The sequence below is a fragment of the Panthera tigris genome, chromosome D3 (genome assembly GCF_018350195.1).
Source record: "Panthera tigris isolate Pti1 chromosome D3, P.tigris_Pti1_mat1.1, whole genome shotgun sequence".
In the NCBI taxonomy this organism is placed as follows: domain Eukaryota; kingdom Metazoa; phylum Chordata; class Mammalia; order Carnivora; family Felidae; genus Panthera; species Panthera tigris.
The window spans coordinates 7,868,074-7,890,445 of NC_056671.1; the positions used below are offsets into that span (position 1 = coordinate 7,868,074).

The 22,372-nt window shown below is 41.4% G+C and overlaps 1 protein-coding gene across 2 annotated transcripts in view; it reads left to right on the top strand.

Moving 5' to 3' along the window:
• The window catches only part of ANAPC5 (anaphase promoting complex subunit 5), a 44,152-nt gene that overhangs the window by 734 nt on the left and 21,046 nt on the right, over window positions 1-22,372 (top strand). For both annotated transcript variants that reach the window (XM_007079583.2, XM_042962652.1), the window contains exons 2-7: window positions 2,855-2,934; window positions 4,068-4,177; window positions 5,020-5,212; window positions 14,446-14,512; window positions 16,607-16,708; window positions 18,194-18,384. In XM_007079583.2, coding sequence (XP_007079645.1) covers window positions 2,855-2,934; window positions 4,068-4,177; window positions 5,020-5,212; window positions 14,446-14,512; window positions 16,607-16,708; window positions 18,194-18,384 — 743 coding nt within the window. The remainder of the gene's footprint in view (window positions 1-2,854; window positions 2,935-4,067; window positions 4,178-5,019; window positions 5,213-14,445; window positions 14,513-16,606; window positions 16,709-18,193; window positions 18,385-22,372) is intronic.

Genomic DNA, 22,372 nt, shown 5'->3' on the forward strand with positions numbered 1-22,372 from the left:
TTTTATTTCATTTCGCCGACTCAGGTTATAGTTTCACCACGTACTGGCTGTGTGACTGTGGCAAGTTCTATAATCTCCTTGGGTCTTTGGATTCTCTGTAAAAGGAGGACAATGATAGAAACTGTTTGGGGATGGCTGAATTAAATTAGAAGATCCATGGAAAGCACATAGTTTGTGGCACATAGTAAATGCTCAATGTCAACTATTTTCATTTTCATGTATTCTCATAAAGCACGTACCTTTTATATAGGTTGTGGGGTTTTTTGTTTTCATTTATGTGTGTGATTTTATGACTAATGTCTCTCCCTTAGTAGACTAACTTCAATGAGGGCAGTGTTTTATCCTACTTTTGTTCACTCTTATATCCCCACAGCTGAGTAGAGCGCCTAAGTAAACGTGTGGAATAAGTGAAATGGAATAAACCCTGTTGTGGCAGATGTGTGAACTCAGGTGGAGTGGGAGGTCTTAGAAGAAGTGGTACTGAAGGATGAGCACTTGGCTATTGAGCAGTGGTGGCAGAAACAAAGATCTGGAGTCCTGGGCCCCCGCATTATCAATATACTTGACTTTTTACAGTCTATCACCCGTATATTGGGGGAGAGAAGGGGTACTGAGGACCCAGAGGTTAAGTGGCTTGCCCACCTGGTTGAATAAAAGGAATGGGGTCTCTATTACTTGTAGCTCCCAGTCCTAGCCTCATTACTATTATTACAAATACATTTTCCCCACTATTGAAATAAAAGTTATAATACGAAAAGATTTGGTAATAGAGAAAAGAAACAAAACAGTACTTGTGTTTTAACTCACACATCTTTCTGCCTTTGCTCATACCGTGTTTTTTGTCCTAGATTTTCCTTTGGGTTCTTTGGCTGAATACTATGTGGTGTAGTAACATTCCAACCAGACTCCCAATTCCTTTGCAAAATTTGGCTTTAAACAGTGAATTTTTAAAAATTCATTTTTTAAAGTTTACTTATGTATTTTGAGAGGGAGAGAGAGTGGGGAAGGGGCAGAAAGGGAGGGAGAGGGAGAATCCCAAGCACGCTCTGTGCATGGTCAGTGCAGAGCCCAGTGTGGGTCTCAAACTGAAGAAACTGTGAGATCATGACCTGAGCTGAGATCAAGAGTCTGTTGCTCAACGGACTGAGCCACCCAGGTACCCCCAAATTTGTTAATTTTTAACTACTTAACTAACACACAAAGATTCATTGTAAAAACTTCAGCTGATCCTAAAATTGATGGAGTGAAAGGTTATGGTTCTGCATGGCCTCCAATCCTTTTCCCTTTCAGAGATTATCACTGTTAATGTTTGTTCGGCCACAGGCCAGAATGGATCTTTCTAGACCTTTTGCTAAATGCCTGTATATAGATAGATGGAGGCATATGGTTTTAAGTATATATATGTGTGTGCATCCTTTTAATTCTGCTTAAATTTAAAATTTATTTATTTATTTATTTATTTATTTATTTATTTATTTATTTATTATTTTTTTTTACATAAATGTGACTTCTATTCTACAGCTTGCTCCTTTCACTTAACCAGTCTTGGAGACCTTCCCATATCAGCACATTTGAATAGAGCTACCTCATTCTTTTTTTTTTTCTTCTTTTTTAAACAGCTGCAGTGTATTCCACAATAAGAAAAGAAACATAACTCCTAACTTTAATTAATATTTAAATACATTTATAATTTATTATAAATTATAGATTAACTCTTTATTAATGGACTTATAGGTGCTTTTCAGTTTTTCTTCATTTCAAACAATGCATGCCGAATGTACCTTCCCTACAAGTGGAATTGCTGGGTTAGCCACATCTGAAATTAGCATATATAGTGTCAACTTACTCTCCAAAAAAGATTCACTGTTTAGTTTTTTTTTTTTTTTTAGTTTATTTATTTATTTTGAGAGAGGGAGAGAGCAGGCAAGCAAGAGAGTGAGTGAGGGGGGAAGGGCAGAGAGAGAGAGAGAGAGAGAGAGAGAGAGAGAGAGAGAGAGAATCCCAGGCAGGCCCCAAGCCGTCAGCACAGAGTTCAGAGATCCAGGGCTTGATCTCACAACTGTGAGATCACCATTGGAGCTGAAACCAAGAGCTGGACACCAAACTAAATGAACCGCCCAGGCGCCCCCAGTGTTTAGTTTTTAAACCTCAGTTATATTGTAGTTGTCGTCTTCTTCTTCTTTTTTAAAGATTTTATATTTAAGTAATCTCTATACCCAAGGTGGGGCTCAAACTCACAACCCTGACATCAAGAGTCATGTTCCACCAACTGAGCCAGCCAGACGCCCCTAGATTGTAGTCTTGACAGCTGAGGTTGCATACTCCTTGTCTCTACTGGTATGTTTTATGGACTTGGGCGCATAGTATGTCTGCCTACCTTACAAGGTTTGGGGAAGGATCAAGTAAGATTATGTTTGTGAAAAATAGGACACCTACGTTTGTATAATGTCTTCCAGTTTATGAAGCACTTAGCCTTTTTTTACTCTTTCTGGCACAAGCAAGGGAGATGGTTATTATTATCTCCGTTTTACTGATGAAGGAAACTAGGGCTCAGAGAGGCTACAGCTTTGCCATGATTACAAAATTAAGAAGGAAAGAACAGCAGGTCCTCAGACTACAGGGTCTCTGTTTTGTTCCCATTTTAAACTATTCCGCAGATGAAACAAGAATGCTATGCAAATGTAAAGTATTACTTTAGTGCTTTAGTTTAGTTTAGTTTTTTTTTTTTTCTTCCTGATTTGAGATTTCATGTTTGGAATAATTGTTAAAGCAGAGAGAAATTCATGTTTACAACTGTTTATCATTCTCCAGCTCCTTAAAATTTATCCATAACCTCCCTATCTCCTTTACCCAGGGCCCAGATATTACACTGTCTAAACTATACAAGTTAATTGAAGAATCTTGTCCCCAGCTGGCAAATTCAGTACAGATCAGGTAAGCTTCCTTTTCTTCTGTATATATGAGAATATGTTTACGTAGATGAAAATTAGAGAAGTGCACATGGTAATGAATTCTCTAAAAACATATCTTTGTAAGTCTCAGTAAACAAAAACCCAGTTTTCCTAAGAACTTTACTTTTTTCTTAATGTTTTTTATTTTATTTTAATTTTTTTTTAAGTTTATTTATTTTTGAGAGAGAGAGAGACACAGTGCAAGTGGAGGAGGGGCAGAGAAAGAGGGAGACAGAATCCGAAGCAGGCTCCAGGCTCTGAGCTGTCGGCACAGAGCCTGACACGGGGCTTGAACCCATGAACACTTAACCGACTGAGCCATCCAGGCGCCACGTTTTTTATTTGTTTTTGAGAGAGAGTACAAGCCGGGAAGGGGCAGAGAGAGAAGAGGACAGAGGATCTGAAGCAGGCTCTGCACTGACAGCAACAAGCCTGATGGGCAGCTCGAACTCACGAACCGTGAGATCATGACCTGAGCTATGAAACCAAGAGTTGGACCCTTAATTGACTGAGCCACCCAGGTGCCCCTACTTTTTTTTTTTTTTTTTTTTTTTGAAAAATGGTAGTTAACATTAAACCTATTTCAAAATTTATTTTTCTGTATGGATCTACCTTGTTCTTTTATTTGCTGCAGGGAATTCCATTTTGCTAGCTGATGTGTTACTCTGACAGGTTTTATGATGAAAACGGTGATACTTTTCAGAATAATGGGAGTGACATTTTGAATTATCAAGTTTGTTTTATGTGCCACCATTTTCTATGAATCTCTGAATTGCTTTTAAAATAGATTTATTGGAGATAATTGTGGAATGTGAAACATGGAAGATGTTTAAAGGGCCTTCCTAAAATGTGCACCTCGGGGCGCCTGGGTGGCTCGGTCGGTTAAGCGTCCGACTTCGGCTCAGGTCATGATCTCACAGTCCGTGAGTTCGAGCCCCGCGTCAGGCTCTGTGCTGACAGGTCAGAGCCTGGAGCCTGTTTCAGATTCTGTGTCTCCCTCTCTCTCTGCCCCTCCCCTGTTCATGCTCTGCCTCTCTCTGTCTCAAAAATAAATAAACGTTAAAAAAAAAAAAATTTTTTTTTAAATAAAATGTGCACCTCAATTTTCTCTTTCAGAATCAAACTGATGGCTGAAGGCGAATTGAAGGATATGGAACAATTTTTTGATGACCTGTCAGATTCTTTTTCTGGAACTGAACCAGAGGTTCACAAAACGAGTGTAGTAGGTATGAAGCTCTTCTAAGGAGAGCAGAGAATATTTTCATTGAAGTGAGCAGCTTTCTAAATCATATCTGTCATCACTCTGCTATCTCTGAACAAACACAGTGGGACGTGTTTTAGTTTGTACTTACTGCCTTGCCATTTTGTTCTATGTTTAAATACTTGTCTTGTAGAAAAGCGTCTTCTGTTTTGTCTGTAGTAGTCCAACTATTAGCCCAGTCCTGCGGGCTTTTAGGGGTTCATGGCTCCTTCCTACGGTCCTCTGGATTCCTGGTCTGCATTGTGCAACTCCCTAAGTCAGGGTCACCAACTAAACTTTTATGAAAAGAATTAAGTAAGAATATGTTATTGAGGGCATATGTGAACTTTCTTGATGCTTTCCTATTAGCTTTATATCCATGCTGCATCCATTTGGCTTTTTCACACAGTAGTTTTTATGTTATTCAACATCAGCTATTGTTGATCGCCTGTGTGCCAGGCTCTGGACTTACAAGATAGATAGGGACCTTCCTCTTAAGGAGATCACGTACTGGTAGGGTGGGGCCAGATGGTGAAAAGTAAATAGGTAAATAAGATAATTCAAATAGTTCCAATAGCCATGAAAAAAGATATTGGATGGCTAAAGATGATGGAGTGCAGGGGTGGGGAGTGGATTGGGGACTGCGCGACCCATTAGAAGAGGAAACCAGTTTTGTAAGAGATGGGGAAGAACATTCTAGGTGGAGGGAATAGAAACTGCAAACGTCTCTTTTTGATGCTTTTAAAGCAAGATTGCAACATATAGTATGAACTCTGTGTAACCTGGATTTCAATTAATGCCTTCGCCTGCGTATGTCTTATTTTATAGGTTTATTTCTGCGCCATATGATCTTGGCATACAGTAAGCTTTCTTTCAGTCAAGTATTTAAACTGTACACCGCCCTTCAACAGTACTTCCAAAACGGTGAGAAAAAGTCAGTGGAGGATGCTGACATGGAACTGACCAGCAGAGAGGAGGGTGAAAGAAAAATGGAAAAGGAAGAACTTGATGTATCTATAAGGTAATTTGGGTTTTTCGGATAGGCATCCCTTTCCTGTGAAATAGCATAATTACAGGCTTAGTAAATCCTCATTCATTCAGAGTTCACATGCTGGCCACTATCTTTTTGCCTCTCCAGATCCAAGAAGTGGACCCATATGGGCTGCATCAGTGAGTGGGCTCCTTGCCCTCTGACATCTGATTGGGAGGCACTGGTGGGAAATCCAGAGTAAGGAGAGTGCGGACAGGGCGTTGATCCACTTGCTCCCTTACTTCAGGGTCATGGTGGACTGGCTGTAGGGTCATACTTCTATCAGGTGGTCCTCCCTGCATTATTCTGGGGTTGGGGAAGTAGGAAGGTTTCCCTGGCCTGGGGTGTAAGGTGCCCCACTGTTACCAGTCCTGGGGACTGTATTGTCCCTTATGGCTTCTCTGTGTCCTGCCCCTGGTTTTTTAAGTGGTCCTTTTTAAAACTCTTCTCAAATCACCGTGTTTGAATGTGCCATTTGTTTCCTGCTGGGACCCCGACTGATAGTGTTCCATGTCAGCATCCAGCAGGAGCTAATGACTGAGTCAGTGAAAATGGATTGAGTGCCTACGGAAGTTTAAGCATTGGGGATGACGTGCCACTGCTCACCTAGTTGTTTAACCTCAAAACCTTGGCGTGTCCTTGGTTCCTCCCTCTTTGTCACCCTGACAGCTAGTGCTTCAGCAGGCCAGTCAATTGTTCCTCCACGATAGTTTTTGTTTTTGTAATTTATTTATTTATTTTGAGAGAGAGAGAGACAGACAGACAGACAGACTCGGGGCTCAAACTCCCGAACCGTGAGATCACAACCTGAGCTGAAATCAGGAGTCTGACGCATAACTAACGGAACCACTCAGACACCCCCATGATAGTTTGGACTTAGGTCATTTGTCTCCATCATCACTGCTGCCTCTGCAGCCCAAACACTGCATTTTCTTAGTGGATGACTTCTGTAGCCTCTTCACTGGCCTCCTTGCCTCCACTCTTGTCTCCCTGCAATCTGTTTTTCTTATTTATTTGTTTGTTTATTTATTTAAGTAATCACTCCACCCAACATGGGGCTCGAACTCATAACCCTGAGATTAAGAGCCTCATACTCTATCAACTGAGCCAGCCAGGCACCCCTCCCTGTCATCTATTTTTCATGCATCATCCGGGGGAATCTTTGTGAATGTAAATCACGCCATGGCACCCCTCCCTGTCATCTATTTTTCATGCATCATCCGGGGGAATCTTTGTGAATGTAAATCACGCCATGGCACCCTTCTGCTCCAAACCCTCAGCCATTGTCTTTGAAATTTAGATGAGAATCCAAGCTTATCACAGCCTCAGTGCCTGTGTGATCAGGCCCCATCATCCTCCCTACCTCTTGCTGCTTATTCTCCCCTTCACTCTCAGGAGTCCACCTGCTCAGGCGTGCTTTTGGCTTTGTGAACACTCACCCTGACTTCTTCTGATTTCAGCTCCAGTGTCATCACACAGGCCTTCGCTGACCACATATCTGAAGTAACCTCCATCCCAAATATTCCTGGCAGCTTTAGTTCCTTCATAGCTCTTCTCACTGAGTAACTTGTTACATTTATGTGCTTACTCGTTTGTATCTGTTTCTTCTGCCTTAGCATCCCTTCAGATCTAAGACCCTTCTCTGTCTTGCTTCATCGCATTTTTGCCAGTGCTCCGTGTAGTGCGTGTCTCATAGAATGTGCCTGTGTGTGCTGGGTGAATGAATGCAGAAAATCAACATAGGCAGTCTGTCACTCACACTGGTGAGTGGTCTCATAACATACTTTTTACTGCCTTCCCTCACTTTGCTGTCTTGCTTCCCCTTCACGCGAACTGTTACCTGGGATCACCTCCCAAATAAACTACTGCTACTTGGAGGGAAAAACACATGTGTGTGTATACATATGTGTATATTCCATATTCCCTGATCTCAAGGAGCCCACAGTGTGGTAAAGAAGACTGACACCCAACAGATCATTATATGGCAGTGTGCTCAGCTCTGATTTAAGTAAGCCTCACCTGCCCTGAGAAGGCTGGCTAACTGCCTTTGGGGTGTGGTTCCTGTGAGTGGCCTTTGTATGGTTGTGTGATTTGTTTAGCACATGCTTGGGCTCTGGGCTCGAGGGATTATATAGTACCTTTAAATACTTCCAAACCTCCCTTACTTATCTTTGTTTACAGATGCCTTTCCTCTAGTGGAGAGGCAGGAAAGTGTGGGGTTAAGAGTCTGGTTGTGGCCTCGGACTGCTGGGTTTGAATTCTGACTCCTCCACTTATTCCCTGTGAGACTCTGAGCCAGTTACTTACCCTCTCTGTGCTTCAGTGTCTTCATCTGTAAAGTGGGGGATCTGATTCCTTCCTCAGAGGGTTGTTGTGACAATCAAATGTCAAGTCCGCATAAGTGTTCTGAACTGTGCCTGGCGTGTAGTACATGTTCAACAAATACTGGCTATTCTTATTCTCTTGTTTCTTTTTTAGCTGAGACCCCCTAAAGAGTGCATTGGGGCTGTCCTGTAATCTTTGTTCTGGCTACTTAATATGCTTCAAGTAGCAGAATGTCACGTCTTGTAAAATGTTAAAATTCAGGCTTGTTTTGCGTTGGCTTTCTCCTAAATTAATCCCAGTTAATTAGGTCTAGCTACCTTTTTTGTTTTTATCCTGTTCTAAGAATTCATTTGTGTGTGACCCAGTGTATTTGCTATGAAGATGTATCATTTCATGTCAAATCACTATGTTGTACACCGGAAACTAATGTAACATTGTGTGAAAAAGAAAAGGAAAAAAGTGTATAGTGATTTACAATGTATACAAAATTTTGGGGGGCGCCTGGGTGGCTGAGTCAGTTGAGTGCCCCGACTCTTGATTTTGGCTCAGGTCACGATCCCAGGGTCCTAGGATTGAGCCCCACATTGGGCTCCGTGCTGAGTGTGGAGCCCGTTTGAGATTCCTCTCTCTCCTCTGCCCCGCTCCCCAACTGGTGCTTTCTTTCTCTTAAAAAAAAAACCAAAACTTAAAAAAGTAGGGGTGAACAATTTGAAACCATAAGAACTGAGAATCAAATTGTGTACTTATTACAATTTTATATCTTCAAAGATGAAACTGGAATGTTATTTCACTTAAAATGTACAACATGCGGAATGCTCTGTAATGGTAAAAAAATGTACACCAATGTAAATTTTTATAATTTTCCAGTAAATGACATTTCTGGATCAAAGAAAAAGGTATAGTTTCAGAAAATAGCATACATATAGTAAACTGAATTTTGTCACTGAAATTAAGAGGTATATTATTTAAACATTCTCATTAAGTATTATAATGAGGGTTTAAAAAAATTTTTTTTAATGTAAGTAATCTCTACACCCAGTATGGGCCTTGAACTCACGACCCTGAGATCAAGAGTCACATGCTTTTCTGACTGAGCCAGCCAGGTGTCCCTAGAATATATTTACATTAAAAAAAAAAAAAAAAAAAGAATATATTGCAGTCGTTTCTTGGTTCTTTTAAAGAGGGAAATCTTATTTTCTGGTGATCTTTTCTAATGTTTTATTGCATTTATGAAAAGTTTCTCAATTTAGTCCTTTTATTCTTTTCTTTCTTTCTTTCTTTCTTTTTTTTTTTTTTAAGTTATTGAAATGTTTTCAGGTCTCTTTTCTTCAGGAAAGTTATTTTTTTTGCCCCAGAAATTTGTATTAAAATTAGAAAGGGGAAAGAAATATTGTATAGTTTGTAAATCTCCCGTCCTCCAATGAAATTACTCCTGTTTGGAAAGAGGAGCCCGACTGTTAATTTAGAAGGGAGGGAATAAATATTCAGTCAACACGTGTTTGTCATTAAAAACAAATCCAATCACAGATGCACCTGGGTGGCTCAGTCAGTTAAGCGTCTGACTTCGGCTCAGGGCATGATCAGGTTTGTGAGTTCGAGCCCTATATCGGGCTCTGTGCTGACTGCTCAGAGCCTAGAGCCTGCTTCGGATTCTGTGTCTCCCTCTCTCTGCCCCTCCCCTGCTCACGCTTTGTCTCTCCCTCTTTCAAAAATAAATAAACATTAAAAAAATTTAAAAAGCCATCGCAGAAGAGAGGGCACACTGAAACTTAGCCTCTGTGCTTGCTTTGCTGGCACTTGCCAACGGCCTGCAGTGAGGAGCTGGCTGGTAGGTTTGCCCCACGTGAGTCTGTGGTGGAGGCTTCTGGTCTGCAAGCTGCTGCAGTTACAGCTTCTCTTTACTCCTAAAAGGAACCAACAGAAGTAGAAATTCTCTGGTATTTCTTCCCTTGATTTAATATAAATCTCCCAAATTTGTTAATTTATTCAACAAATAGTGCTTCCCATGTGCCAGGCACCCCGTTAAGGTGCTGTGTTGTCAGCCAGGAGGACAAAGTCCGGTCCTCGAGGGGTTACGTGGGGGAAGGTCAGATGATAGAGAGCCAACTGATAAGGAACGTGGCTTCAGAGCAATGCAGTGCAATCAAGAGGAGAGGGGACCCACGGGTGGAGAGTAACTGGGGGTTCCACTGGGGAGGGGCCTTTGGACTGGGAGCTAGGTAATGAAGGAGCCAGGGGAATTGCCAGAGCACACAGCTTCCAAGACAGGAGAAGCTGGCATATCGGAAACATAGGTGGAGGGCAGTGTGGCTGCATCATGCCCTCTGGTCCCATACCTCAGAAGGGCTAGGGTCCTTGCTTCCTCCTTGGGTATTTAGTAACTGTTCCTGTCTCAGTCCCTCGCCTCCCCTGCTTCTGTCAATACCCTGCTCAGAAACCTCCCCAGATTCCACAAAGTCTCCTCACCTGGTGTTCCAGGCCTTCCACAGTTGACCTCTCTGACCTTACCTTTAGTTTCTGAGCTTGGATCCCTGGCGTCTTTTGTTTCTGTTTCCTGAAATGTCTTCTTCCTTCCTCATCATTTTCTCTGCTCCTTCCCAACTAGCAAGTGATTTTCCCACTTCTCAGTACAGAGTTCATATCACCCTTGGCCTTTACCATTTACTGCCATCTTTTCACCTGGGCTGGCCTCAGCTTTCCCCAAGATTAAGCCTGTTAGCCTGCTGTATATCCTCCAGGACCTAAACTGGTGTTTTACGTATTGCAAGTGGTCAAAAACAAAAAAATAAAACCTTTGTGGATTGATTAATCTCATATGTATTTTTTTAAGTGTTTATTTATTTTTGAGAGAGAGAGACAGCTCAAGCAGGGAAGGGACAGAGAGAGGGAGACACAGAATCTGAAGCAGGCTCCAGGCTCTGAGCTGTCAGCCCAGAACCCGATGTGGGCTTGAACCCATGAACTGTGAGATCATGACCTGAGCCAAAGTTGGACGCTTAACTGACTGAGCCACCCAGGAGCCCTGATTAATCTCACATTAAAACAATTTCAATTACAGTGGTAGATTTAAGCCCTTTAGGGGAATTTCCAGATTCCTGAGAATCTTACAAATGCCATGTACTAGGTTCATATTAAAAATGCACATCTTTGGGGCACCTGGGTCGCTCAGTTGGTTAAGCATCCAACTTCAGCTCAGGTCATGGAACTCACGGTTCATGAGTTCGAGCCCCGCATCGGGCTCTCTGCTGTCAGCACAGAGCCGGCTTCAGATCCTCTGTCCTCCTCTTTCTCCTCCTCCCTATGCATGCTGTCTGTCTCTCTCAAAATAAATAAACTTAAAAAAAATGCACATCTTTGCATGAGCACCTGGGTGGCTCAGTTGGTTAAGTATCTGACTCTTGATTTTGGCTCAGGTCATGATCTCACAGTTCAGTTCATGAGATCAAGCCCCCTTGCTTGGGATTCTGCTCTCCTCTCTGTTTCTCGCCCCCCCCTCAAAATAAATAAGTAAACATTTTTTTTAAATGCACATCTTTGCCAACTTTTGAGTACAGTTTTACAAGATTCATGGACTTCTTAGAGCCCATCCCTGAACCAAGCTTAAGTGCCCTTGATTTATAGACTAGTAAGTCTAAAATTCTGTCTCAGCTAATAACTGAATTTATAAGCAAGGTATACTTGAACCTTTTTCCTAAGTGGGTAGCCTTTTTCCTAAATTGAATACTTCTGTGGCTTCTTAAGAATTACTTTTTTCCTGCATATATTTGTGAGGCCTTAAGGAAACCAAGGAAGAGTCAGTAAAGGATGGTTTGGGCCATGGGGTTTTTACTTGCTCTTCCAAAGCTGGTTCATGTCAGCCATGATTGCCACCATGGAGGCCAGAACCAAATTCGATCTTCATTTATGGGATCTGTATTTCTGTTTCTTATAGAATCAGTTTGCATGATGCTGATTTTCTCTATTTTATTAACCTTATTGCTCCTGTGTCCTTCCTTATAAGCTACCCCCAATTTTCAGAGACAGGGGAAGGGTTTAAATAAAGCATTTGGTAACTGTGAGCATTGTGGACTTCTAAGATTTTGTTTTTAAGTAATCTCTACACCCATCATGGGGCTCCAAGATCAAGGGGCACCCGGGTGGCTCAGTTGGTTGAGCGTCCAACCTTGGATCGGGTCATGATCTCACAGTTTGTGGCTTTGAGTCCTGTGTAGGGCTCTGTGCTGACAGGTCAGAGCCTGGAGCCTACTTCAGATTCTGTGTCTCCCTCTCTCTCTGCCCCTCCCCCTCTCACACACGATCTCTCTCTCTCAAAAATAAACACACACACACAAAAAATAAAATTTAAAAAAAACAAACCAAAACTTTGAGATTAAGAGTTGCCTGCTCTACTGACCAGGGCAGCCAGGTGCCCTGAGTGTTGTGGACTTTAGAGGCAGATGGGACCAGAAGCCTGTGTCTAGTTTCATTCAGAGTCTCACCTGTCTCTAGCCTTTTTGCATGCAGCCATATATAATTATGCCAAGCCTTGGGTTTAACCTTGGTTAAAGCGGTGTGCTAAGAGAAAAGGACTTCTTACTGTCCTGATACTTAACTGTTTTCCATTTGAGAACTTGGCCTGTGAATTTTTTTCCATTTCCCTCTAGGTCACTATTGTGTTACTGATCTTTGTTAGACCTGGGCTGGAGCTGGTTCTTGGCAGCTCTGATGGCTGCAGAATCTGATACACTGGTTAGGGATTATTAAGTAATATTTAACAAAAATGAAGCCAAGAGGGGTGCCTGAGTGGCTCAGTTGGTTAAGTGTCTGATTTTGGCTCAGGTCATGATCTCACAGTTTGTGGGTTTGGGCCCCATGTCCATCCAGCTCAGCTCTGTGCTGACAGCTTGGAGCTTGGAGCCTGCGTCAGATTCTCTGTCTGCCTCTCTCTCTGCCCCTACCCCCCTTGCAGTCTCTCTCTAAAAAGTAAATAAATAAACATTAAAAAAAAAAAAAAGGCACCTGGGTGGCTCAGTCAGTCGAGCGTCTGACTTCAGCTTAGGTCATGATCTCATGGTTCATGAGTTTGAGCCCCGCATGGGGCTTGCTGCTATCAGCGCAGAGCCCGCTTTGGATCCTCTGTCCCCCTCTCTTTATGCCCCTCCCCCACTCATGCTCTATCAAAAATAAACATTAAAAAAAAGAAAGAAAGAAATGAAGCCAAGAGAATATTAGAGCAGTGTTTCCCAAAGTGTTTTCTGTGGAACACTAGTACTTCATAAAAGATGTGAGGAAAGGATTCTTTGGTCAATTAGTTTGGTAAATGATACATTAAACAAAAGTAAATGAAGTTTCAGGGTGCCTGGGTGGCTCAGTCAGTTGAGCAGACAACTTTGGCTCAGGTCATGATCTCGTGGTTCGTGGGTTCAAGCCCCGCATTGAGCTCTGTGCTGACAGCTCAGAGCCTGGGGCCTGCTTCAGATCCTGTGTCTCCCTCTCTCTCTGCCCCTCTCCTGCTTATGCCTCTGTCTCTCTCTGTCTCTCAAAAATGAATAAGTGTTAAAAAAATAAAATAAAAAAAGTAAATGAAGTTTCTTTTTGTTGGATTTCTCTCAGGTGCATCATTAATCTCGAATTAAGATAGAGCATACAACTGTCTCCAAATTACATAACCTCAGAAGAATTTTTTCTTCTTTCAGAATATCCATTTATATGTTATTTATGTGAAAGTTTGAAAACTGCTTGTATTAGATGCAGAGTGCTTATGAAAACATTATTTATGAGTAAATATTGATTTTTACACTTATCAAAATCTTGTAGAGCAGGCATTTCTTAGAGTCATGTGGCAAAAGGGATTACTCATACATTTCCTCTCAAAATAAGACTTTTCTATTGTGTATATGCAGATTTGTCAAGTCTAGGTTTATACCCGTATATTCCTTGTCTGTTAAATCTGCATAATCTAAACTTCTAGGCAAATGGTTATGTCTTAGGAGAAGCCACTTTCTCCTGCTCTGAAGTATCCCACATCTTGTATCTGTAGCAAGGAGTTAGAAACTCTCCATCCATTCATTTCCCAATCTCTTGAGTGCCTGTTTTATTCCTAGGCATGGCACTAGGTATTGGCATCCAGTTGCAAGTACGAGCAGCCAGGTGTGGCAATGCATAGGTGCTGTGCTCAGCCTCTCTAGTAGGAGACAGTGGCAGCTCAAATGAGAGATGGCAGGAGAGATTCTTGGAGGACATCACACGTCAGTTAGTCTTGAATGATGGATGGTGTACCGTAGTCCAACAGTGGGCAGGACAATGGGCTTTCAGGCCAAGGAAGCAGCAGGGGCATCTTGGTGCCATAGGAGATCTGCGAGGACCTCATCAGGCTGGGAATGTGGGTGAGAAAGAAAAGGCAAAGGAGAGAGGTAGTAGCTAGGATCACTCATGGAGCATTGCACCTGCCCTGCTATAATAAAATCCCCAGTGTGGATTTTATTCTGGAAGCTGGCTACCACGATAGATTCGCATTGTAGAAAGATCACGCTATGTAGAATTTAGGTCTATAGCTGTCCATAGTTACATGGTGTGAACTTTGGCAGGTCATTCAACATCACTTTTTAAGTATGTCTTTTCTATTCCTGAGAGGAGAGAATTAATTTTAAAAGTTTTTGAGATCTTCTGATGAAGCCATTTGACTTGGTTAGCATTACTGTTCTTGCTGTTGTGGAATTTTTTTGTTTGTTTGTTTGGCTTTTTAAGTTTTTAATGCCATTATAGTTAACACACAGTATAATACTGGTTTAATGTGTACAGTAATTTGACATTTCATAAACCCCCGGTGCTCAACACACGTGTGCTCTTTAATCCCCATCACCTAGTTCACCCTTCCATTTTGTGTAATTCCTTGTTATTTTTGTTTTATTCTTTTCCAGAGAAGAGGAGGTATCTTGCAGTGGGCCTCTCTCCCAAAAACAAGCAGAATTTTTTCTTTCTCAACAGGTATGTGTTAATTCTGTTATTTATCATGAACTTTAAAAAAAATATGTCATCACATACGCCTGTTTCGTTGGTAGGCTAATTAGTGAATCTGCTTTCTTCCTTATTCTTGGTCCTCTTTCCTTTACTAACAATACAGTTGTGGTTATGTGTTCTTTCCGATTTTGTGTGTGATTTTCTTTTTCTTTTCTTCTTTTTTTTTTTTTTATAGATTTTATTTTTAAGTAATCTCTACCCCCATCGTGGGGCTCAAACTTAAAATGCTGATATCAAGAATTGAATGCTCTACAAACTGAGCCAGCCCAGTGCCCCATGATTTTATTTTTCTTAAAGTTATAATGCATGCTCATTTTATAATAGTGTGTGACTAACACAGGTCAAAAATGTGCTTTGGAAGACTTACTTCTCTTCCCCCAACATTTTATTATGGACATTTTCGAACAGAAAGAAAAGTTGAAGAGCATTGCACAGTGAATACCTATATACCTGTCACCCAGATGCCACAATTAGTATTTTGCTCTGTCTTTATCAATACCTACACGTCCTCTATCCAGCCACCATTTCATCTTATTTTTTGATGTTTTTCAAGTTGCAGACACCGGTACAGTTCACTCCCAACGTTTCTTTCTTTCTTTTTTTTTTTTTAACCCCAAACATGTCTTGCTGGTGCTTTTGAGCCATACTTTTTCATTTGCTCGGAAACAGAAGCTGAATATTTTTCTCCCATGTTTTTTTCGAGCATAGAATTTTGATATTTTGTTCTACTTTTCGAATTCTCCTTATTTTGTTATTAATTTTCTTTTTGCAGAAAGATGTACTGTTTAGGTCTAGCTGAAAAGTCATAGAATCACCCCTGCAGATGAATTTCAAACAGATTAGAAAAAAACCCTCTAGACAACCGGTGAAGTATGGAGGAGACAGTATAGCTAGAGCCTCACCACATTCTCACACTTCATTCAGTCCGTTACAGGTGGATTAAAGGGTAAATGTGAATATTTAAAGCTATAATTAGACCAGAAGGAACTACATATTAACTTTTAACTGATCTCTGGGTGGGGAATGACTTTCTGAACATAAAAGCTGTGGAAGAAAGCATGTAGGAGAAGATCATTTGATTTTTCAGCATAAAAATTAAAAACGTCTGCATGTCAGAACACATTCTAACAAAACTAAAAGGCAAGCAATAAAATAGGAAAAAGTATTTGCAATAAATATGGCAGTCACAGGGTTAATACTTTTGCTTTAAAAATCGTATTATCAAAGACTTTGATGATAAGACAAACTTTATACTATTGAATGAAAAGAGCAGGAAGTAAAATGATATACAGTGTTCTAGTTTTATTAAAAATATGGTCTATGTATGCACATATAGAAAAAAGACTGGAATAAGACACTGACATATCAGTAGTGTTATTTCTGGGTGGAGGGGTTACAGATGATTTTCGTTTTCTTCCGTATGTCTTTCCATGTTTTGGAATCTTCTATAATAAAATGAATTCAAATGAAATTAGAAATTATTATTACTTACAAATAAAAATTTGTTTAGGTAAAGTCGAAGAGTTTGTAATCAAGTTAAGTACTAAAATTAATTTAGGACTGGTTTTCTAACATATTTTATATAATCATTGCTGGTACCATCTACTTGAAACAGATAGCCAGGAGTAGGGCATCTGGGTGCTGTGAGGCCCTTTGCCAGGCTAGAAGTGCACACTACCTGCCCTGAAGGCATTCACAGTCCGGGGTGGGGTCACACTGGCACTTTTAATGTAGGTTGCTAAGTACTGTAGGAAGGGTTCCTGCAGGGGCCTACGGGAGCATGTAGGGACTTACAGGATCTTACCTAGTCTAAAAGCTGATATAAGCAAGTGACTAAAGTCTACATGGGGTCCTGAAGGACAAGTAGGAGTTTGCAAGGCATGTGAGGAGTGTGTGGATGGGGAGAGGGAGTTGGCAGGCTTTTTGTCTCAGGAAGAGGAAACACTGTGGCCAAGAGGAGAGAGGAGCAGTGGGAAGGAACATAGGGGATCCTAGTCAGTATACATTTCCATATGTTGACCGGCCACGTCTTTCTTCTGAGTTGTCATCTTTAAATTTCAGGCTTCTTTGTTAAAGAATGATGAGACAAAAGCCCTCACTCCAGCTTCTCTGCAGAAAGAACTGAACAACTTGTTGAAATTTAATCCTGATTTTGCTGAAGCGGTGAGTCTTTTGAGTTGGAAAGCCACAATCAGGCTACTCTTTATATTGAAGAGCCATGCAAATGAGGATTGTCCCATTGGCCCAGTTTCTTGGAAAGAAATGTTGTTGGCAAGTCTATAAGCCTGGGTTGCAAAGCTTTCCCTCCTACCCCCTCGTCCCTGGGCCATTAGGGGTTTCTTCAGTCCCTTTTCTGTTGCTATTCCTATTCATTCATCATCTCTCTGAGGCTGTGAATTATTGACAGATGATAGAGTAGACTGATTTTTTTAAGTTTTGGGACTAAAAGTTCTTTTCCTTTCTCTTGTCAAGTTTTTTTTTTTTTCCCCAAATTCAAATAATTCCATTCCTTACTGGATTTTTACCCAGAAAACTTTTTCTTTTTAAAAAACTTTCTTAATAACACCTGGATTTGACGTCTGACTTTACTCACATGCAGAAATATATCTCCTTTGCGCCATAGTAACTGCAGTCTGCCTTTTGGAGGGAAATTAAATTCAGTGAATCAGAAGAAATGAAAATAGTGTCAAAATACATGACAATGTATTTTACTAAGTGTAACTTAGTAAACTAGTTACACTCACTGTGTTTTGACTTGGACATTTAGAGAACTTAATTTTATATTATAATTTTAAAAATGTTTGTTTATTTTTGAGAGAGAGAAAGACAGAGTGTGAGAGGGGGAGGGGCAGAGAGAGGGAGACACAGAATCTGAAGCAGGCCTCAGGCTCTGAGTTTCAGCACAGAGACCAACCTGGGGCTCCAACTCACAAGCCATGAGATCATGACCTGAGCTCAAGTTGGATGCTTAACAACTGAGCTACCCAGGCATCCTTTATAATTTGTATATGAATTCAGGTCTTAAAATTTTTATTATTGAGGAGTGCCTGGGTGGCTCGGTTGTTAAGTGTCCCACTCTTGATTTTGGCTCAGGTCATGATCTCTCAGTTCATGGGTTCAAGTGCCTCATCAGGCTCCATGCTGACAGTGTGGAGCCTGCTTGGGATTCTGTCTCCTTCTCTATCTGCCCCTCCCCTGCTTTCTCTCTCTCTCTCTCTCTCTCTCTCTCTCTCTCTCTCTCAAAATAAATAAATATAAATTAAAAAAAATTTTTTTTTAATTTTTATATTTGAGCTTACAGTCTTCCTTAATACCTGAGGTAGGTGAGGTAACCCCCCCCCCCCCCAATCATCCTCGGGTCCTAGTATAACCAGTGGCATAGTGGGTATATATTTGGCATAAAACTCTGACACAGATCATAATGGGGCTCCCATTTTTCATTTGGCGACTTCCTAGCCCATTCCTAGGGAGGAAACAAACCACTGTATCTTGAACTTGCTTCATCCTGCCAGTGGGAAAACATGAAGCTAAACTGTCTTCACGGAGGGCGGAGGAACACGGGTATTTGCAGCTAGTGGGACGCTCTGAATTAGTCTCAAGCCAGTGGAAGCTGAACATTTAAAATATGTGGATTGTTTCTTGTTTCAGCACTATCTCAGCTACTTAAACAACCTCCGGGTCCAAGATGTCTTCAGTTCAACACACAGCCTCCTTCATTATTTTGATCGCTTGATTCTTACTGGGGCCGAAAGCAAAAGTAATGGGGAAGAGGGCTACGGCCGGAGCCTGCGATACGCCGCGCTGAACCTGGCCGCCCTGCACTGCCGCTTCGGTCACTAGTGAGTTAATAGGTTTTTGTTTCTGCAGAAACTGAAGAAACCAACTCTCAAATGTTAACGAAGATGTAGGTTTTTTTTTTTTTTTTTTTTTTTTTTCAACGTTTTTTATTTATTTTTGGGACAGAGAGAAACAGAGCATGAACGGGGGAGGGGCAGAGAGAGAGGGAGACACAGAATCGGAAACAGGCTCCAGGCTCCGAGCCATCAGCCCAGAGCCCGACGCGGGGCTCGAACTCACGGACCACGAGATCGTGACCTGGCTGAAGTCGGACGCTTAACCGACTGCGCCACCCAGGCGCCCCAAGATGTAGGTTTTAAATGCAGTGTTGAAAAATCAAAAGGGACGTCTGGGTGGCTCAGTCAGTTAAGCGTGGGACCCTTGATTTTGGCTCAGGTCATGATCTCATGGTTGGTGGGATTGAGCCCTCGACTGGTTCTGCGCTGACAGTGGAGCCTGCTTGGAGTTCCCTCTCTCCTTCTCTCTGCCCGGTTCCTGCTTGCACTCTTTTTCTCAAAATAAAAGAAGAAGAAAGAGGAGGAGGAGGAGGTAGGAGGAAGAAGAAGAAGAGGAAGAAGAAAGATACCCTCCTACCTGGGCTTGTCAATAACTTCCCAAGAGGGAAGTTCCATGGACAGCAGTTAATGAAGACCTTCTCCTTAAGCAGTCTGCCCCCTGGTGTCACCAGTGAGCATTACTAGCTAGTGTATGGCCTCTTTTCTTACTTCTAAGAACAATAGCCTTTGAATTAAAAGGAAATTAGGTCATTAGGCCAGAGATTCCCAAAAGGAATTTTTGGAGGTAATGATGGGGATACAAAAGCTATTTTCAGTATTTCAAAAAGCCAAAATGAAGTTGTACCTTTACTGGATAAAACACTGTACGGCTCACTAAGCCACATATTTGTGCTTTTGGACAGAATTCAGGCAGCTCAGTGAGGTGACACTGGCTTATGCCATTGCTAAGATATGCTTATGATTTTAATGAATAAAAATAGGAAAATTGCCCAATTATTTAGTAAATGGAGTTATGTCATTAAAACCTTAAAACATGGGGGCTATTTTGGAAACTGAAATAACGTGAATAAGGGTGAAAAAACTGGGAATTATTCATTGAAGGGGTCTCCCTGCCCCGCGTGACTTTTTCTCATTTGAGAGAAATGAGGTCTCTGCTACAGGCATCTTTGAATAGAGACTGTAGGGTATGTTACTGTAAATATGGTGTCCAAAGTTCAAGAGCTGAGACTTCTACCCCTTGCACTATGGGTCAGAAATGCTACTAATTTCTTTTATTTTTATTTTTATTATTTTTTTACTTTAGAGGAAGAGTGAGTAGGAGAGGGGGGCAGAGGGAGAGAGAGAGAAACTTTTTAAAAAAGTTTATTTTGAGAGACAGAGTATGAGCAGGGGAAGGGGGGACAGGGGGAGAGAGAGAAACTTAAAGTTTATTTATTTTGGGGGTGGGGGGCAGAGAGCAAGGGAGAATCCCAAGCAGGCTCTGGCTCAAACTCAAGAAACTGTGAGATCATGGCCTCAGCCAAAATCAAGAGTTGGGTGCTTAATCGACCAAGCCATCCAGGAGCCCTGAGAGAGAGAGAATCTTAAGCAAGCCCCACGCTCTGTGCAGAGCCTGACATGGGTCTGAATCCCACAATCCTAGGATGATGACCTGAGCAGAGTCGGATCTCAACAGACTGAGCCACCCAGGTGGCCCTCTGTTAATTTCTGATTGTCTCATTTTAAAAGGGACATTGACAGGCTGGAGCTTGTGTAGGGGACACTCTCCTTGTAGGTGTTCAAAGCCATGTCATATGAACAGTGTGGGAAGGGTATGAGAATGGTGAGCCTGGAGAGAAAATGATTTAGCCAAGCACGTGTTTGGCATCTTCATGTAGTAAAAGGTCATGTGAAGACAGCTTAGATTCCTGGAGAAGAACGAGAGCTAGGATGTGCAAGGGAAAGACAGTGCTTTCCTCATGATAAGGTTTTTCCACATGGAACCTCTAAGGAAGGGCCAGTGGGGTGCTCGAGCCTAGACCAGAGGTGTCAATGGGGGAATTTAAGCATTACATTGATAGTTGGACTCAGGAAGGTTCAAGGCTACTCCAAACTCCATGATTTTATGAGATTCCATGTTATCTTTTGACAGTCGACTTCTTTTTGCCTGCCCAGCTGTAATGACCTCTTAATTGGGGCCTTCCATTTTTTAGTTGTCATAATAAATAGCAACACTATTTGTAGTATCTACCATTAACCGATTTCTGTGTTTAGACCAGTTTCTGCTAGGGTTTAGAAATATGTATCTAGCATTCTAGATACAAATAATCTGTTGTGCAGAATTTCTTTATATTTACAATATTATCAACAGATAGGTAGCTAACTGCATGAAATTAATTGCTAAATTTACTCGGGTCCATGCTTCTTTGTTTCTAGTCCTGGAGCTTTGGGCCCGTATTCATCTCTGTCACGTAGCTTATAGGATTGTGGAGACTTCTTGAAAATCGTTATAGTTGTTTATTGAGCATCTATGGTGTACTGGGTGCTGTTCTAGATGCTGAGGTTACAGCAGTGAAAAAAGAGGGGGACAAAAGCCCCTGTTTTCATGGAGCTTGCCAGTGGGGGAGATAAACCATAAACAACACTAAACATAAGTGTAATGTATCCAGGTGATAGATGAGGATAAAGGGTCGGGGAGTGCTGTTGTTTTAATAAGGGACACTTCTCCAGCTATATGCACAGATCACTCCTTCAATTTGTGAGTCTCTGTTTAATAAGGTAGCAGGTCAGCCCTCCCTAAGCTCTACTAACTTAATGTATGTATGTATTTGTATATATACATATATATATACACGCACATATATACATATATGTATACACACACACATATATATTTTAATGTTTATTTTTGAGAGAGAGAGAGAGAGAAAGAGTATGACCAGGGGAGGGGCAGAGAGAGGAGACAGAATCCGAAGCAGGCTCCAGGCTCTGAGCTGTCAGCACAGAGCCTGACACGGGGCTCGAACCCACGAACCGTGAGATCATGACCTGAGCCAAAGTCAGACACTTAACTGACAGAGCCACCCAGGTACCCCTGCTAACTTAATGTTTGAATAGAGATTTAAAGCAGTCTTTAATCTACCTGGGAATCTACCTTTTGATAGATGTATCTGGTTTCTTTATTCAAACAAGTGGTTATTGAGGAACACACCAGCTCTCCCTAATTAAAATGGATTGCGTGAGGCTGATGCTAGAGGTGAAAGAAAATTCCTTATGTAAATGTTTCCTAAATAAGTGATACCCATTGATTCTATTTTGAGATATTCAGTAACCCTGTGTTTATGAACTTCTTTTCTGTGACTTGCCACTGGGAAACCCAAAGTTTAAGAGCTCACCCTCTGCAGGCTTATAAAGTAGTTGAAGAGATAAAATTAACAAGTAGAAAGTGATTAACAGTAGTATTTAATTAAACACTACAAGGTGGGTTACAGATTGCATTTCTGTGGGTGTTTTCAGAGGTGACAGCTCAGTAGGGCCAAGGATAGTTGGCTGAATTTCTGCAGATCTTGAGATTAGCTCAGATCTCCCAGATGGAGGGGAACCACGTCAGCAGGAAAAAAATCTCAGAAGTGAGTATCCTCAAAATACTTTTTAAAACTAGTTTTGAAAAAATACAAAATTATCAAATGCCATTGTAAAAAAATTCACATAATGCAGAAGGGAATGCAGTGAAAAGTGAAATATTGTATCCTCTCCTTGTCCATCCTCCCAGTGGTAGACAATTAAAATAAAAATCTTAGGAGCTGAGATCAAGAAAAGCCCTTCCTTCTTGCCCTTTGTAGTAGAAATCCACCTTAGAAAGGACATGTTCTGTCTCCTCTGTTAATGTTTCTCGCTGCTGGGGGAGGAAGTGCCTCTGAGGGAATAAGGTCATTGTTAGAGCTTCCAACCTCAGATGAATTACTGTACAGATGCCTTCCTGTGAAGATGCTTG